At 36.9% G+C, this 19,828-nt stretch overlaps 1 protein-coding gene across 1 annotated transcript in view; it reads right to left on the bottom strand.

Moving 5' to 3' along the window:
* Positions 1-19,828, bottom strand: part of ttn.2 (titin, tandem duplicate 2) — a 391,135-nt gene that overhangs the window by 256,208 nt on the left and 115,099 nt on the right. Inside the window, exons 52-60 of the mRNA XM_072261778.1 lie at positions 7,534-7,815; positions 7,163-7,441; positions 6,778-7,056; positions 6,382-6,660; positions 6,007-6,294; positions 3,691-3,969; positions 3,309-3,587; positions 847-1,125; positions 425-712 (exon numbers count right to left, since the gene is read on the bottom strand). Of these exons, the coding sequence (XP_072117879.1) occupies positions 425-712; positions 847-1,125; positions 3,309-3,587; positions 3,691-3,969; positions 6,007-6,294; positions 6,382-6,660; positions 6,778-7,056; positions 7,163-7,441; positions 7,534-7,815 (2,532 nt within the window). The remainder of the gene's footprint in view (positions 1-424; positions 713-846; positions 1,126-3,308; positions 3,588-3,690; positions 3,970-6,006; positions 6,295-6,381; positions 6,661-6,777; positions 7,057-7,162; positions 7,442-7,533; positions 7,816-19,828) is intronic.

The following is a 19,828-nucleotide window of genomic DNA, read 5'->3' as shown; positions in this document are numbered from 1 at the left end:
GAGAAGGAGGATGAGAGGAGACATGATAGAGGTGTACAAGATAATAAGAGGAATAGATAGAGTGGATAGCCAGCGCCTCTTCCCCAGGGCACCACTGCTCAATACAAGAGGACATGGCTTTAAGGTAAGGGGTAGAAAGTTCAAGGGGAATATCAGAGGAAGGGTTTTTACTAAGAGAGTGGTTGGTGCGTGGAATGCACTGCCTGAGTCGGTGGTGGAGGCAGATATACTAGTGAAGTTTAGGAGACTACTAGACAGGTATATGCAGGAATTTAAGGTGGGGGCTTATATGGGAGGCAGGGTTTGAGAGTCGGCACAACATTGTGGGCCGAAGGACCTGTACTGTGCTGTACTATTCTATGTTCTATATAGTTTATGGTAAATATTATAGAAGTCAAAATCGTAAATGTTTAACTCAATATACCTTTGACAGATAATCTAGAACTGCATGAAGCATCTCCCATCATGTTTGATGCTTTGCAAGTGTATTCACCAGCATGCTCCATCTCAGCTTTAAGAATTTTAAGAGTTGCTACATTCTCCATGAAAGACATATTTAAATTTTCTCCAGGGACCAACTTTACACCATCTTTAAACCAAGAAGTTTCAATGGGAGCTGAACCAGCAGTATGACATTCAAATGTTACTGAAAGACCAAGGGTTACTTCCATATTCTTAACTTTTCTTACAAAAGAAGGTGCAGTTTTGCGCTCTGTAAAACAAACCATAACAGAAGAGTTAATATACTTGTACAAGCTTCTTTTACCAATAGTTAAAAGGTCAAAATGTTCCAACAAAGGTATACACATTCTGCACAATGTTAATTAATGTATCAACCAAAATTACCTTGTACAGTGAGCACAGCTTTTGATGAACAGACACCTATTTTGTTTTCAGCTTTACATATGAATTCCCCACAGTCGTTCATTGCTACTTTCTTTAATTCCAATTTTGCAATATTGTTCACAAACTCCATTTTGCAATTTGGGGTGGATCTCAGTTTTGTATCTCCCTTGTACCAAGCTACTTTTATTTCAGGTGTTCCAGTCAGCGCACATTGAAAAGATCCTGAGTCACCGACGGTTACTTCCAGAGGCTCTAAATGTTGGACAAATGTTGGCGGTTCTAAGATAAAAACAATACATTATTATGATTAAAGAAGATGCATACCAAATGTTTTGATAAAAGAAAGCAAATAAGAAAGGTATTAGTTTTAATTCCACAAATGTTCCTGTCAGGATTTAAGGCAAAGTGAATAGGAATAAGGAACCTTGGTTCTCAAGGGATATTGCAACTCTGATAAAGAAGAAGAGAGAGTTGTATGACATGTATAGGAAACAGGGAGTAAATAAGGTGCTTGAGGAGTATGAAAAGCGCAAGAAAATACTTAAGAAGGAAATCAGGAGGGCTAAAAGAGGACATGAGGTTGCCTTGGCAGTCAAAGTGAAGGATAATCCAAAGAGCTTTTACAACTATACTAAGAGTAAAAGGATTGTAAGGGATAAAATTGGTCCTCTTGAAGATCAGAGTGGTCGGCTATGTGCAGAACCAAAAGAGCTGGGGGAGATCTTAAATGGGTTTTTTGCATCTATATTTACTAAGGAAACTGGCATGAAGTCTATGGAATTAAGGGAAACGAGTAGTGAGATCATGGAAACTGTACAAATTGAAAAGGAGGAGGTGCTTGCTATCTTGAGGCAAATTAAAGTGGATAAATCCCCAGGACCTGACAGGGTATTCCCTTGGACCTTGAAGGAGACTAGTGTTGAAATTGCGGGGGCCCTGGCAGAAATATTTAAAATGTCGGTGTCTACAGGTGAGGTGCTGGAGGATTGGAGAATGGCTCATGTTGTTCCGTTGTTTAAAAAAGGATTGAAAAGTAATCCGGGAAATTATAGGCCGGTAAGTTTGACGTCGGTAGTGGACAAGTTATTGGAAGGAGTACTAAGAGACAGAATCTACAAGCATTTGGATACACAGGGACTTATCAGGGAGAGTCAACATGGCTTTGTGCATGGTAGGTCATGTTTGACCAATCTATTGGAGTTTTTCGAGGAAGTTACCAGGAAAGTGGATGAAGGGAAGGCAGTGGATGTTGTCTACATGGACTTCAGTAAGGCCTTTGACAAGGTCCTGCATCGAAGGTTAGTTAGGGAAATTCAGTCGCTAGGTATACATGGAGAGGTGGTAAATTGGATTAGACATTGGCTCAATGGAAGAAGCCAAAGAGTGGTAGTAGAGAATTACTTCTTAGAGTGGAGGCCTGTGACTAGTGGTGTGCCACAGGGATCAGTGCTGGGTCCATTGTTATTTGTCATCTATATCAATGATCTGGATGATAATGTGGTAAATTGGATCAGCAAATTTGCTGATGATACAAAGATTGGAGGTGTAGTGGACAGTGAGGAAGGTTTTCAAAGCTTGCAGAGGGATTTGGACCAGCTGGAAAAATGGGCTGAAAAATGGCAGATGGAGTTTAATACAGACAAGTGTGAGGTATTGCACTTTGGAAGGACAAACCAAGGTAGAACATACAGGGTAAATGGTAAGGCACTGAGGAGTGCAGTAGAACAGAGGGAACTGAGAATACAGATACAAAATTCCCTAAAAGTGGTGTCACAGGTAGATAGGGTCGTAAAGAGAGCTTTTGGAACATTGGCCTTTATTAATCAAAGTACTGAGTATAAGAGCTGGAATGTTATGATGAGGTTGTATAAGGCATTGGTGAGGCCGAATCTCGAGTATTGTGTTCAGTTTTGGTCACCAAATTACAGGAAGGATATTAATAAGGTTGAAAGCGTGCAGAGAAGGTTTACAAGGATGTTGCCGGGACTTGAGAAACTCAGTTACAGAGAAAGGTTGAATAGGTTAGGACTTTATTCCCTGGAGCGTAGAAGAATGAGGGGAGATTTGATAGAGGTATATAAAATTATGATGGGTATAGATAGAGTGAATGCAAGCAGGCTTTTTCCACTGAGGCAAGGGGAGAAAAAAACCAGAGGACATGGGTTAAGGGTGAGGGGGGAAAAGTTTAAAGGAAACATTAGGGAGGGCTTCTTCACACAGAGAGTTGTGGGAGTGTGGAATGAGCTGCCAGTGGAGGTGGTAAATGCGGGTTCTTTTTTAACATTTAAGAATAAATTGGACAGATACATGGATGGGAGGTGTATGGAGGGATATGGTCCGTGTGCAGGTCAGTGGGACTAGGCAGAAAATGGTTCAGCACAGCCAAGAAGGGCCAAAAGGCCTGTTTCTGTGCTGTAGTTTTTCTATGGTTTCTAAATGGAAGAAATTAAAAGTGAACAAACCCAGTATTTTTACTTCAGCCTGACAAGTGTCCCCTCCAGCATCATTTTGTACTTCACAAGTATATGTTGCACCATCATCTCTAACAGAGTTGAGAATTTCCAAAATGCAAGATGTTTCAGTAGTTGTAATAATATGCTTTTCAGACTGGAGTATCTCAAGTCCATTCTTTTTCCAGGTTATTTTGATTTCTGGAGTACCAGAGTATATGCAATCAAGACAAACTGACTTTCCCAGTACTGCACTGGAATCTTTTATTTTTTTCTGGAATACTGCTGGTTCTGGTAAAAAAAAACATAGACAAATAATTGTAAAAATATATACTTGTAACTTTGATAAAATATTATTACTCATGTTCATCTTTAAAATGTGTATTTTACAAACCTTTCACAACTAATTTTGTTGTACAAAAATCTTCACCAGCTTCATTCTTAACTCGGCAAGTGTAGTCACCACTTTGGGAAGGTTCCACATTTAGTAGCTCAAGTACTGATGTTGAGTCACTTAAAGATATGTGACTTCTTCTTCCTGTTAACAGTTCAGTGCTGCCTCTAAACCATTTTACTTTCAATGGTGCTGTGCCAGTAATAACACTTACAAATTTCACTGTTGAGCCAGGTAAAACTTCTTGAGGATCTGGTTTACTCACAAATGAGGGTGGTTCTAAAGGGTGAAAATGAAATAATATATTGCATAATTTATTTTAAATGGAAAATTTTAGAGACATTTTGTTGTAAATGGAAATAAAATCAATTGTCCTTTTTTTTTATAAACTTCACACCTTTGTAATCCTCTTCTTCTGACAGCAAGCCATATTACTACAAACTTCATCCTATATTTTTCCCTTCCTTAAAGTTTAGGTCTAAGTTAAAGGATCAGGACATCAGGCTATTCCCTTCTACAAATAATTTTTAAAGAATTTGTTTCCATCCTGACTCAAGACTAACTTTGGTGTCCTTTCAAACATTTCCCCATTTTCTATCTCACAATTCCAGCATTGTGTATTTTTCTCCTCTATGCTATGACTTGTCTTTTCCTATTTACAACTTCTCTAGACAAATTAACTGTAATTTGTAAGATCAGCTGGCCCTACACCCATATATCCCTTTTGCTATCTCTTGGCCTCTATCACAGAGATTTCTTTGGGTCCATCCTCTCTCCCCCTTCTCTCCAACTGATTTTAAGAGACACAGGAGACTACAGGTGTTGGAAGCTGGATCAACAAGCAATCTGTGAGAGGAATTCAGTGGGTTTAGTGCCACCAGTGGGGGAGAAGAAATTGTTTGTGTTTTGAATCAAAACTCTCCATCAGAACAGGGTTTCAAACTGAAATATTAACTAATTTCTAACCTGCCTCAATTTGATGAAAGTGTCATGGTCCGGTCCGGGAAATCCGTGTTCTGGTTCATGGTCCGGTCCATGATTCCTTGTTCCGGGGTTTCTGGTTTTCCCCAGTTTCTGTTGTGGGCACATGATTCTCGTTTTGGGGCTGAGACATAAATACCTCTGCAAACGAGGGATTCCTTGCTGGACTGTCCTGTCCCTTCCCTCTCTTTTCCACCTTTGCCTGACTCTCTACCTGGATACCTCCCCTGCACCACTGTCAAGTTCAATTGCCAATGCAGAAATGGAACTGTCTGTCATTCTTTGGTATTCGTCTCTTCTTGTCCTCGCCTCTGAGGGGTAAGTCAGGCTGCTCTGCCATTGCCCTGCAGGGGGATCTGTCTTATCCTTGCCTCTGTGGGGTAAGTCAGGCTGTTCTGCTGTTGCCCTGTGGGGGGACCTGTCTTGTCTTTACCTCTGTTGGGTAAGTCTGGCTGTTCTGCCGTTACCCGATGGATGGTCCTGTCCCACCTTGGTGTGGAGAAGTGGAGTCCTGGCTAGTCTAAGTATAAGTCCTGGCCATATGTCTATGTACTGTCCTGTCTCGTGCTGGTGTCATGTTAAAGATGAGTCCCGGCTTGTCCAAGGATAAGTCCTGGCTCTGTTTATGTACTGTCCAGTCTCGTGTTAGTACCATGTTAAAGATGAGTCCTGGCTCTATGTTGATGTACAGTTCCCAGTCTGTCTCCGAGCTCCAGCCTCTGAGTTATTAGCCTCAAGCCTCAAGAGCCAAGACCCCAGCCATGTCCTGTCCTGTAGCCATGTCATGTCCTTGCCTAGTTCTGGGGTCCGAGCCCGAGGCAAGACCCAGGTCCTAGGTCCTTGTCCAGTCTCTGGCTCGGAGTCCAAGCCCAGGCTCCTAGTTCATAGTTCCTTGTCCGGGTTCCCTGTGTCTAGTCCATGTCCTAGCCCAAGTCTGCGTTCTTGTCCCTGCTCCTTGTCTGTATCCTGTCACGTCCCTACTCTAGTCAAGTCCTGTTCCTTGCACTTCAGTGTCTGTGTCTCGCATTTGGGTCCACTACCAGCGCCCCAATTGTGACAGAAAGGTCAGCAACCTGAAGTATAAGCACTGTTTTTATCTCTAAAGATATTGCCTGATTAATTGATATAACAACCATGTCCTGTCTTTTATTATATTTTTGTCATTTATAGTTTACAGCTTTTCATAAATTATGTCTTTGAACACCACTCATTTGCAATAAATATTCACAAATTTATAGCCAAATTGCTATCAAATGAAAATTATTACAACCATAAAGTGCAATTTTTATACAAAGAATAATAAAAATTAGTACCATTATTAAAAATCAAACTGACCTTTCACAGTTAAAACACCACTGCATTCATCGCTTCCTGCAGCATTGGTTGCTTTACATAAATAATTGCCAGCATCGGATAGTTCCAAAGTATTGATTTTCAAATCACATTTATTTTCTCCAAATACCAGGTGATATTTTTCTCCATGGACAATCTCATGGCCATCTTTGAACCAAGACATAGTAATTGGAGGTGATCCAGAAGCCTTGCATTCCATTTTGAGTGGAGAAGCCAAGATACCATCCATTTTCTTTAATTTTCTAATAAATGTTGGTGGAATAATACGATCTGTTTAAATAGCAAAAATGAACCATGATTAGAAAGAGATTTTAAAAATGAATTAATAAAGAGTAAAGAAAACACAGGAAGTCAAACCTAGAACGTTGACTGATACTTTGCAGCTGCTGCTACCCACATTATTCTGGACTTCAAAGGTATATTCACCACCATCTGCTTTCTCTGCAGATAGAACTTTTAAAGTAGCAATTCCATTAAGAAAACTGATCTTGTATTTCCTGCCAGACACTAATTCTTGATTGTCTTTCAACCATTTTACTTTTAGCTCAGGTGTGCCTTTAACAATGCATTCCAAGGTTACCGGATCTCCTGAAGTTACGTTGACAGATTCTGCTTTTTCCACTATAGTGGCAGGTTCTGTAAGAAGCAAATTCAATTTTACAAAATATTCTTGTATATCATTAATAAAACAATGGTCTGCAGTGTTCTCAAACATGAATTAAATTTCATATATATTGACATTAAGTTACTGACCCAAGAGTGATAATGCAGCAGAGGACTCTTGCACTCCAGCATCATTTCTGATTTGGCAAGCATACATTCCAGCATGGACAGGCTCCATTTTTGAAATATGCAAAGTAACAATGTTTTGTACATGGGTAATAGTTATGTCCTCATTATCTTTCACTTGTTTCTTTTCTTTCATCCATGTTACTTGAATTGGTTCCGAACCTCTAACAGTACCTTGTAATGTGACAGGCTCTCCGAATACTGAAGAAATGTTTGAAAGTTTCTTCACAAACATGGGTGGCTCTAAAGAAATAAAGTATATCTTATGTGTGGAACAAAAACTGACAGTAATAATTTCCCAAAATTGGTACAGTAAAAGTTAAGTATTGAACTTAGAAAATTTACTAACCTTTGAGATTTAATGTGCCAGTGCAACTAATACTTCCCACATCATTCTTCACCATACACATGTATTCCCCTATGTCAGGTGTCTCCACTTTAAGAACATAAAGACTTGCTACATTGTTTTCATATGTAATTTTATATTTTTTACTTGCTCGAATTTGCCTTTTGTCTTTGTACCAGGTAACTTCAAAAGGAGATGTACCACTGAATTCACATTGCAGTATGACATCAGAACTTTTTATTACATCCAATGTCTCAAGCATTTTACTGAAAACAGGTGGTTCTGGGAAAAAAGAACATAATTGACTCATTTATATATTTACAACAAGTCATTTGATAACATTTTTTGATTGGTAACAGGAAATAACTGCCTACCTTTGACATTAACGGCAACACTGCAGCTGACACTGCCAGCTTCATTTTGAGCTTCACAAATGTAATCGCCACTGTCTTCTAAACCAGAGTCATTAATTTCAAGAAATGCTACAGAATTATCAAAATGAATTTTATATTTTTCACTGTTTCTGATTTCAGTATCATTCTTGAACCACGAAATTTTGATTTCAGGTGTTCCAGTCACTTTGCATTCAAAATGTGCTGATTCGCCCTTCTTCAGAATTTTTGATGACTCCAGCTTCTGGATGAAAGATGGTGGCTCTAGAAAACCAAAATACAACACATGTAGCACTGGTTTTACAGAGGATTATCTTTTGGAAAGTGGAATTGTTAAATTTGTGGAAGGAATTTGAATCATGAATATTAATCAGACGAGAATGCTTCAAAAACATTTAAAAGGCATACGTAAACCAACTGTAATTTTATTGTATTTTTTATATAAGGAACTAATTTAATGAAGAGTACATTCTTGAGATCATGAAGAGTGCAAGAAGATAATATAGGATTGATGTGGTAAAGAGTATATGACGATACAAACAATGTCATATGGACAACAGATGCCAACACAGAATACATATAAAAAAAGGTTTGTACAAACTGCGAAAACTCAGAATCCTAGAAGACGTTAACAACAGGTAAGAACTAAACAAGACACTGAGAAAACACACACACACATGCACACACAATTAAGAATTCCACACCTGTCACAAACAATTTTGCTGTACAAGAATCTGTGCCAACATCATTGGTGACATGGCAAGTATAATATCCCGTATTGGAATGGTTTACTGAATACAGTTGCACAGAACTGGATGAAACTTCTGTCACAATGCAACATGTTGCATCAGAATTTAGCTCCTTGTCATCCTTAAACCACTTGAAAGACAGTGGGGGCGTTCCTGTTGCATCACTCTTGAACAGCACTGTAGAGCGCGGGGGAACCTCCTGAGGCATAGGCTTTTTTATAAATCTTGGTGGCTCTAAAATTCATCGAACAAAGAATATATTTGTTGCAAGAAAGAGCATAAACTTACAATTTTTTGCATTTTAAGTAATGAATAATAAATTTAGAATAATTAGGTTATACAAAAGACATTCATGAGGTTAAAACATGACGTCAAACATCTAATTTGCCAAAAATATGAGTAAAAATACAAAGACAGTCACACCTTTCACAATTAGTTTGCCACTGCATTCATCAGTTCCTGCTATATTTGATACTCTGCAAGAATAAATTCCACAATCTGAGATTTCTAGTTGATTAATTTCCAAAGATGAGGCGTTATCTTGCTGTGATAGTTTATATTTGCTACTATCCATTATCTCCTTCCCATCTTTATGCCAAAGAATGGTCATCGGAACAGAGCCAGATACTTTGCACTCCATGGTCACAGAAGACCCTAGAGAAGTGCCCATGTCCTTTAATTTTTTTGTAAATGTTGGAGCAATCGTTTGATCTGTGTAACACAGAGCACAACTAGTAAGCTTAAGATGCAAAGGTTAACTTAAAACAGCAAAGTTTCGTTCGTCATTACAGAATTCTATTTTTCATGTCCAAATTAGAAATACTAACCTAATACAGTCAAGGAAGCTTTGCAGTTGTCAACTCCAAATTCATTCTGGACCTCAAAAGTATATTCACCACTATTTGACTTCTCTGCCGAATGAATCTTTAAACTAGCCACATTATTCTCAAAAGTCAATTTATACTTTCTGCTGGATGTGAGCTCCATTCTGTCTTTAAACCACTTAACCTTTAGGTCTGGTGTGCCTGCTACAATACATTCCAAAACTGCTGGATTTTTTACAGTTACGTTGCATGATTTTGCTGCCTCAACAATTTTTGCAGGCTCTGTTAAAAGAAAATATTATTCTGAGTGATGTCAGTACATTCAATATAACACCACCTTCTTTTTCACGCTAAACTGATAAATAATTTTGAACAGAAATAATTTGTATTTATGTGTCAGCTAATTATATTTAATATTCCCAACCAACCTGTTACTATCAATGTGGCAAAAGACTTCTCAACCCCTGCATCATTTTTGGCCTGACAGATGTATTTCCCACCATCTTTTGCTTCAACTGCCGCAAATGTTAGCACAGCAAGATTGTTTTCAAAGGAAATTGATATATTTTCATCTTCTTTGATATTGACATTATCTTTCATCCAACTTATAGATAGAGGCTCTGAGCCTGTTACAAGGCACTGAAAACAAGTTGAATTTCCAACAAATGTTGTAATATTTTCAATCTTCTTTATAAATGATGGAGGTTCTAATTCAAGATAAAGAAGCATACAAATAAATATGAGTGATATGTCCTGCCCTCTTTCAAGATGAAAATAAAATGGCAAAATATGTGGTGTTATGAAAATCATTAAAAAGTCTAAGATTCAAGTTACCTCCCAACCCCCAATATATATCCTTTAACTAGAATTTTACTTTAAAATATATCCGATAAAGATGGCAAAATGTATATTTGTATCGCCATGTAACTAACCTTTTAAACTGACAATGCAACTGCAGGAGCAGCTTCCCACCTCATTTGTTACTGTGCATTTATATTCACCAACAAGTGGAATATCCACCTTTAAGATGTGAAGGCTAATTAAAACATTCTTTGTGATCATCTTGTATTTTTCACTTGGTGGGATCTTTTTATTGTCCTTAAACCACATAACATCAAATGGGCCTGCACCAGCCACCTCACATTCAAGAGTAAGACCACTACTTCTTATAACCTCAGCCGATTCAAGTTTCCTTCTGAAACTGGGAGGTTCTATAAGGTAATCATAGTAAAGAAATCAAAATTAACAAAATTACTGAAACTAACAATATCCCTACCCCAGAAAGTAACAAATGTAGTTTAATACCAATCTGGACATTATTACAGACCTTTAACTTCAACTTCTGTGCTGCAGCTGTCACTGCCAGCTTCATTTCGAATCTCACAAACGTAGCACATACTGTCCTCGACAACCATATCAATAATCTCAAAAACTGCCACAGAGCCATCAAATGATATTATATATTTGTCACTGGCAACAACTTCAGCACCATTTTTATACCAAGACACTTTGATTTCAGGCGTTCCAGTAACAATGCACTCAAAGCGTGCTGAGACGCCTTTTTTCAATATTGTTGAAGAATTCAACTTCTTAATGAAAGTAGGGGGTTCTGGAAACCAGAATATTAAAAATTTAAATATACATTTAAACGTTATTCAATAAAAATTCAAACCAAGTCATAAACAACTGACTATATAATGATTATAATCCAAATTACTAATTTAGGAAATTCATAGGTTAATTCGAGCAAACAGTATTTTGTTATTAATATGCTATTAGGATGCAGCCTTCATCATTTAATTGGGGGGGCGGGGGGGGGGATCGTCAAAAAATCCTTCAAATTGCCATAATTATTCCTCTAGGACTGGATGATGCATATAAATAACAGTGGTCACTACCTGATTTGCAAGGTCTTTCTTAAACTAAACATCATATATAGATGTTCTCTATTAATCTGATCTTAAGATAAAATCAGAGTGCTTCAAGATATCTTACCCTCTCCATGTATAGCTCTACAAAATTCTACCACTTGAGTATATCACTATCAAGAAAAAGATAATGTTCCTAAAGAAACACACACAAGATGCTGGAGGAACTCAGCAGATCAGGTAGCTTCTATGAAATGAATGAACAGTTGATGTTTTGGGCTGAGACACTTCTTCAGGACTGAGAAGGAAGGGGGAAGATGCAAGATTAAAAAGGTGAGGGATGGTGAAGGAGGGTGATACTGGAAGTCAAGTGAGTGGGAAAGGTTAAGGACTGGAGAGAAAGGAATCTGACAGGAGAGGATAGTGGACCATAGGAGTAAGGAAAGGACGAGGGGACCTGGGGTAAGTGATATGCAGGCAAGAAGAGGTAAAAGGCCAGAGTGGGGAATAGAAGAAGAGGGGAAGGGAGGGAAAAATTACTGGAAGGAGAAATCAATATTCATGCCATCATGTTGGAGGCTACCCAGATGAAATATAAGGTATTGTTCCTCCACCCTGAGGATCACCTCATCTTGGCACAAGAGGAGACCATGGACCATCATGTCAGAACAAGAATGGGAATTGGAATTAAAATGTTTGGTCACCATGAAGTTATGCTTTTAGTGGATGGAATGGAGGTACTCAGTGAAGCAGTCCCCCAATTTACGATGGGTCTCAACAATGTAGAGGAGGCTGCATAAGGAGCACCAGATACAATAGACCAGCAGATTTGCAGGTTCACTCTTGCCTCACTGGAAGGGCTGTTTGGGGTCCTGAATGGAGGTGAGGAAAGAGGTGAATAGGCAAGTGTAGTACTTGGGCCGCTTTTCTAATGTTTCTAAACTTTTAAGACGGCAAAGCAATATAAACTGTTCTAAGTCAAAATTGCAAAGTAAAGACAGATTTGCACACCTTTAACAAATAGTTCTGCAGAACAGGCATCTGTACCAACATCATTGCTAACTTGGCAGGTATAACTACCCGCATCAGATATCTTAGCTGAGAGCAAATCTAGAAAATATGTCGAGCCATCATTCCAAATAGAATATGCCACACCATGCATCAATTCTCTGTCCCCTTTGAACCATTTTGTAGATAATGGTGTACTTCCTTTCACAACACCCTTAAATTGCACTGTAGAACCGAGTACAACATCCTGGGACATTACTTTATCTGTAAAGCTTGGGGGTTCTAAAAATCATACAACAAAGAAACATTTAATTAACTTAAGTTCATACATAAATTGGAAGAAAAGATCAGATTAAAGCTAACTTTATCAATTATACGAACTAACATAGCCTTTGAAATTCTAATAATGCTTAACAGAGTGTAGAATTAGTTGATTCATTTAATTGGAAATTTCACTTTTGCAGCTAATAGCAAACACAATCTCTTTTGTAAACAAATTCAATGATAAAAACCGTGTTAAGAAATACTTCCAACCTTTTACACTTAAGACAGCACTGCATTCATCCTTTCCTGCTGAATTTGCTGCTTTGCAAGTGTAAATTCCAGCATCTGAAAAGTCTAGCTCATTGATTTCTAAGGAGACTGTGTTCTCTTGGAATAACATCTTATATTTGTCACTAGCTGATATTTCTTTGTCCTCTTTATACCAAGTAATGCTCATTGGAATAGAACCAGAAACTTTGAATTCCATTCGCACAAAAGATCCTAAAGTACTGCCCATTTCCTTTAACTTCCTTGTCAACAACGGAGGAATAATTTGCTCTGTTCATATAAAGGGACAAATGACAATAACATTAATGATCAAGTGTCAATATTTCAAATTTTGAGCTCCACTATTTTTGATATTTTAAGAAAACAACGCTATTAACAAAATGTAATCACTGACCTATTACAGTTAAATGAATATCACAGCTGTTAGCCCCAAACTCATTCTGGACTTTAAAGGCATAATTTCCACTGTCATCGGGTTCAGCAGACAAAATTTTTAACCTGGCTATCTTATTTGCAAAACTCAATTTATATCTTCTGTTTGATTCCAGTTGCTTTCCACTTTTGAACCATGCAACATTTAATACTGGTGTACCAGCTACAGCACATTCCAAAATGGCTGGGTTTCCTGAAGTCACTGTGAGTGGTTCAGATTTTTCTATAATATTTGCTGGTTCTGTGAAAAAAATAGATCATTTACATCAAGAGAATTTAGCAAAATTGAATCAAAAGTTGCCATTTTAAGGAAATAATTTCACAAGGGATAAACCGCTGATGTGTATGATTCCTCATACCCAGGTCAAAGCAATCAGGTCTATTGGAATAAAGGTCCCTTCTGCATGCAGCCAAAGGTGTTTCATGTGAAATTAGCTTTAGCAATCCCAGTGCTGATGGTACCAAATTATCTTTAACTGGTCAACCATTTATAAATCTCGTTTAGAAACACACTTGAGGATAAAATGTCTTGTTGATACCTAGCAATAATCTTTTGAAGAGCTGACAATGGTACTGTTCTGGGGTCCCAGCTCTTTGTGATTTTTATAAAGACTTAGATAAGAAAGTGGAAGGATAGGGTAATAAATTGTAGGTAGTGTAGAAGGTTGTCATAGGCTACAACAGGATATGGACATGATACAGAGTTGGGCAGAGAAGTCACAGATGGAGTTCAATCCATTAAAATGTGAGCTGATATATTTTGGAAGATTGAAATTGATGGTGGAGTACAAAGTTAATAGCATGATTCTTAGTAATATGGAGAAACAGAGGGATATTAGGGTCAAAGTACATAGATGACTCAAGCTGCCATGCAGGCCAATGGTGTGTTGGTCATCATTAGTTAAGAGATTGAGTTCAAGAGAAGCAAGGTAATGTTACACAGAGAGTGGTGAGTGCATGGAATACACTGTTAGAGGTGTGGTAGAGCGAGATACAATAAGATTATTTAAAAGAATCTTAGACACACTTAAGAAAAATGGAGAGATATGGGCTGAGTGGGAGGGAAGTGTTAAATTGATCAGGGAGTATGTTTATCTTGGACAAGAAAATATCATGGGCCAAAGGGCCTGTACTGTGCTGTACTGCTCTATGTACATTGGGTACTACAAAGATTCAGAAAGGGAACAGTGTTCTGTGTACACTTAACTGGCTACTCAATATATTTCCATTTTTCACATTTCTCACTTTTATGCTCTCATTTAATTTTAAAATTAAAATAATTTCAGTCGCAACATAATTACTATATTATGCAGATAATATTTGTGCTTATAATTGCTTACTAACCCATTACAACCAAAGTAGCAAAGCATTTTGCTGTTCCCGCATCATTCTTTGCCTGACAAATGTAATTTCCACTGTGATTTTCCTCAGCATTAATGATCTGTAATGTAGCAATATTGTTTTCAAAGGAAATTTTTATATTTTCAGCTTCACGGACATGTTTGTCATCTTTTTTCCAACTTGTAGTAATAGGTCCTGAGCCTTTTACAACACACTGAAACACAGCTGGATTTCCGGAAAATACTGTTGCATTTTCTATTGTTTGTAAGAAGGTTGGTCGCTCTAGTTTGAAGAGAGTATAGCTTGTTATATTTCTATCATGCTTGGAAAATTTAGTATTATTTGATAAAAATATACTAATAGAATAAGTAGCACACAATATCAAGGAAACAAGGATAAGGACATAACTGACCTTTCAGTTTGACGGTAGAACTGCAGGAACAACTTCCCACATCATTTTTGACCACACACACGTATTCACCAACATCTGAGCTATCAGATGTAAGAATGCAAAGACTGACTAAAGAAATGTCAGAGATCATTTTGTACTTTTTACTGCGACGAAGTTGCTTATTGTCCTTATACCACAAAACTTCAAAGGGAGCTGTACCAGCCACCTCACATTCAAGAGTAACATCACTAGATTTAACTACCTCAGCAGGTTCAAGTATCTTCATAAATGCTGGAGGTTCTGAAGAGCAAACATGATAAAATGGTCTATAAATCACTGGGTACAAACATTAGGTCTACTCAATGATTTCCAACAATAATCATCAAAAGAAAACTCTGAATAATTTTTTATTTTAAAGTGTTAATTTATTATAGGAGACCAATCAGCATGTGGGTAAATCTTGTTACAGCTACTATTTTACACAGATCAACAAAATACATCAATAAATGCCTGTAGCCTTTGTGCTTCATAAATCACTTACAAATCCAAAATCATTCTTAGCCAGGTCTATTAAAATATTTCACGAGATTCCCATGAATCCAATCTTCAATTTGAATTGGTTAAGGAGAATTGAGACAAGTGTAGGAATTGAACTTTAAATTGCACTAGACAAGAGGAAACCAATGGTGCTGATTCCATGACACATCTATGGACAAATAAACATTGCTGGGAAAGTAGCAAGGCTTTTGAGAGAATTTAATTATCTTTCCATAATAGCAATATGAGGAAGAGCAGAGTTCCTTCTGGTCCCATGAAGAAAATTTTGGCCTCTAAGTGAGGCATTCCTACAGTAATGATCTGAAAGTTAAAATCAGTCTTCAGAAATCAGTTCTGAAGTCAGTCTATCAAGATTAGCATTGTTTCATAATTCAATTTGAGTCTGCAGTTTATTTTAACATCCATTTTGAAAAGCCTAGTATTCAGAGTTTTAAATAATGGCTTTCAAGAAACAAAAGATGCAACAAGGCTGGAAAGACTTCTGGATCAATCATGAAAAATGAAATTGGGAATATTTACACACCTTTAACTGTGACCATAATGTCGCAAGATTCACTGCCAGCTTCATTTTGGGCTTTACAAGAATAATTGCCACTGTCATCCAAGATTACATTAGCAATCTCCAAGATTGCCACTGAATCAACAAATGTCATTTTGTATTTTTCATCAAAACTAATTTCACGATAGTTCTTGAACCAAGAGACTTTGATTTCTGGTGTGCCAGTTACTTTACACTCAAAAATTGCTGTGTCTCCTTTTTTAAATATTGCTGTTGGATCTAATTTCTTAATAAAATATGGAGGCTCTGTAGAAAAAAGAGTTGCAAACTTCATGAGAAATATAAAAATCCAAAACAGATCTACTTAGTATTAAGAAGAATGAGACACACAGAATATTTAAAAGTATGAAGAAAGACAATACACAAAACAGAAGTCACATAATTAACAAAGAGAACATTACAGAACAAATCAAAAAAGATTCTGCACACAATATTTAAAGCCATTCCACAACACAAGTACAGACAAATTGCACACCTTTTATAAAGAGTCTTGCCGCACAAGAGGCACTGCCAGCTTTGTTGGCAACTTCACAAATGTAGTCACCAGAATCAGAAACTTTGGCTGAAAACAGCTCAAGTAAACTTGTTGTGCTTTCATTTAAAATAAAATAATCAGCTCCAGACATCAGTTCCCTGCCATCCTTCAGCCATTTTATAGTTAGTGGAGCAGTTCCTTTCACAACACTTCTAAACTGCACTGATGAACCAGGTAAGCTTTCCTGGTCTATAGGCTTTTCTATGAAACTTGGAGGCTCTGAAAATCAGGCAGAAAAGAAACACTATTGGTTCCCACAGTACATCGTTTACACTGCATCATCGTGTAAATGAAAAGTTGGAACTAAAAGAAGAATTTACAATAAATTCTAATCAAATTTTAAGCTCTACATGTATTAATTTTACTTTAAGAGTCAAAATTATTATTTAACTACGTGTATAAATACAGAAGAGATATAAATTGAACTGAAAGCAAATTCAACTTTCAAACCTGTTACATTTAAGAAACCACTGCATTCATCACTTCCCACTGAATTGGCTGCCTGGCAAATGTAAGTTCCATGATCTGAAACATCTGTTTGATTCACTTCTAAAGTTGTTGTGTTATCTTGAGATGATATTTTGTATTTCTCACTAGTCGTTATTAATATGCCATCCTTATACCATGAGAAGCTCATTGGAAGAGAACCAGAAACTTTGCATTCCATTTGTATGGAAGACCCTAAAACACTGTCCATTCTGCGTAATTTTCTTTTGAATAATGGGGGAATTAGTTGATCTGTCCAAGGTAAAGTGACAAAAGCACAGTCAATCAATTCATATAGCAAATATTTAAATGAATCAAAATTTATTGTGCATTTTTAAAGTAAGATTTGTCATGTTTTATATATATCTAAGGTGACTGTTGAAAAATAACATTAATTTAAAATTTTCCATTATAGCTAATCAGCCAAATCCTATTATCACTAGATTTCAATTTAAAAATTCTAACATTGCCTTTATATATGTTTATGTTCAATGCAATTAGGATTTCCTTATTTAATAACCATATTTTAACCCATTAGATAAGTAGATTAGCTGACTTCCAATTGAAAATAAAACACCAACCTAATACTGTCAACGAAGCTTTACAGCTGCTGGTTCCAAACTGATTCTTGACTTCAAAAGTATATTCACCAGTGTCATCATTAGAAACAGAAGGAATCTTTAGGCTGACCACATTATGCTCAAAGCTGATTCTGTGTTTTCTACTGGACACCATTTCAGTACCATCCTTAAAACATTTAACTGTTAGTTCTGGTGTACCAGTTACAGTACATTCCAGGTTTGCTGTATTTCCTGCCGTTACACTGATTGACTGTGCTTGTTCTGTGATTTTTGCTGGTTCTATGGGAATAAAAATCTCTTTTATATGTCATTATTTTATTTTAGTTGATGCATTGCAAAGTATTTGAATTGACTTATGATTAGAAAAATCATTGGAGTGCAGGGAAATATTAAGGTAATCAATATCCTACTGACCTGCTACCAACAATGTGGCAAAACACTTCTCAGTTCCTGCATCATTCTTGACCTGGCATGTATACTTCCCAGCATGATTTTCTCCAACAGCATTTATTTGAAGAGTAGCAATATTATTCTCAAAAGACAAAGCAATATTACCATCTTCTTCAATAACATCTTTATCTTTCATCCAAGTTAAATAGATAGGCTTTGAGCCTTTTACTTGACTTTGGAATACAACTGAATTGCCTGATACTGTTGTAATATTTTCAATCTTCTTTATAAATCCTGGGGGTTCTAGTTTAAAATAAATAATAACATGACTTAATGGGATTATTTCGCTTTTTCATGACACTTAAGAGGTAAGATAAATTGAAGAATTTTGCAAATAAATCAGCATTGAGTTTCCAAGCACGTAATAAGATGTTTTTAACATCACCTTAACCATCAAAAGGAAAATATCTTCTGACAACATAGTAAAACTAACCTTTCAAACTGACTGTAGAACTGCAGGAACAACATCCCACATCATTTTGAATGATGCACTTGTATTCGCCAACATCCAAGGTATCGGAGTTTAGAATGCAAATACTAACTACAGAACTGTCAGAGACCATTTTGTATTTTTTACTGCGTCGAATTTGTTTATTATCTCTATACCACATAACTTCAAAGGGACCTGTACCAGCCACCTCACATTCGAGGGAAATATCATTGGATTTAACTATCTCAATGGATTGAAGTTTCCGTCTAAAGCTTGGTGGTTCTAAAAAAGTAATCACAGTAAAAATATCTAAATGAATAAAAATACAGAAGCTATCAAAATCCCTGCTCAAGAAAGTAAAAAATATATAGTCTTATTGAATAAAAGATATTACTACACACCTTTAACTTCAACTTCAGTGCTGCAGCTCTCACTGCCAGCTTCATTTTGTGCCTCACAGATGTAGCATGCACTGTCTTCTGGAATCACATCAATAATCTCAAGAACTGCCACAGCGCCATCAAAGGACATCAGAAACTTTTCACTGACTATAATTTCATCACCATTTTTGTACCAGGTAACTTTAATGTTAGGTGTGCCCCTTATACTGCATTCAAAATGTGCTGAGACACCTTCCTTTAGGATTGTTGGGGAGTGCAGCTTTTTAATGAAGCTTGGAGGTTCTAGAATCCAAAATATTACAGATCTCAACACACGTTTATAAGGCAATCAAAACAAATTCAAGCAAATGTATATGCATAAATAATTGGCCATAAAATACAAAGATCAGATTCACCAAACACATTCAAAAGTTAGCTCTCTCTTAAATCAGCAAAACAACATTCTTTTTCATGTTCCTCATCACTGCAACCAGTAAAATAGCTTTCTACACAGTAGTGGTGTGAGATACTAGCTTATGAGAATACTTATAACTGCCACTATATGAGACAGGATTCCCCATCATTAAATGTGCCTCAACTTGTATACAGTTGGGCTTCTAAGAGCACTGAGTCTGACAATCAACTCAGATTTGAATGTCACAAGACCACAATGCACACTTCATGTTTGCCAAGATACATTTCTTTGACAACATCTGGTCAACTGTCAAGAAGACAAAATGATGTAGCTTAAAGTTCAACGTAGCAAAGCAGCAAAAAGAAAAACAATGCATACAACTCAAAACTACAGACAAAAAAAAAATCCACACCTTTAACAAACAGTTCGGCAGAACAGGCATCTGTACCAACATCGTTGCTAACTTGGCAAGTGTATCTACCCGCATCAGATATCTTAGTTGAGAGCAATTCTAGAAAATACATTGAGCCTTCATTCCAAATATTATACGTTGTACCATGCATCAATTCTCTGTCTCCTTTGAACCATTTTGTGGATAATGGTATGCTTCCTTTCACAACACCCCTAAATTGCACTGTAGAACCGAGTACAACATCCTGGGACATTATTTTATCTGTAAAACTTGGGGGTTCTAAAAATCAAATAAAAAACAATTAAC

This window comes from Mobula birostris, chromosome 6, assembly GCF_030028105.1.
Source record: "Mobula birostris isolate sMobBir1 chromosome 6, sMobBir1.hap1, whole genome shotgun sequence".
NCBI classification, from domain to species: domain Eukaryota; kingdom Metazoa; phylum Chordata; class Chondrichthyes; order Myliobatiformes; family Myliobatidae; genus Mobula; species Mobula birostris.
This window is presented reverse-complemented; position numbering and strand designations above follow the sequence as displayed.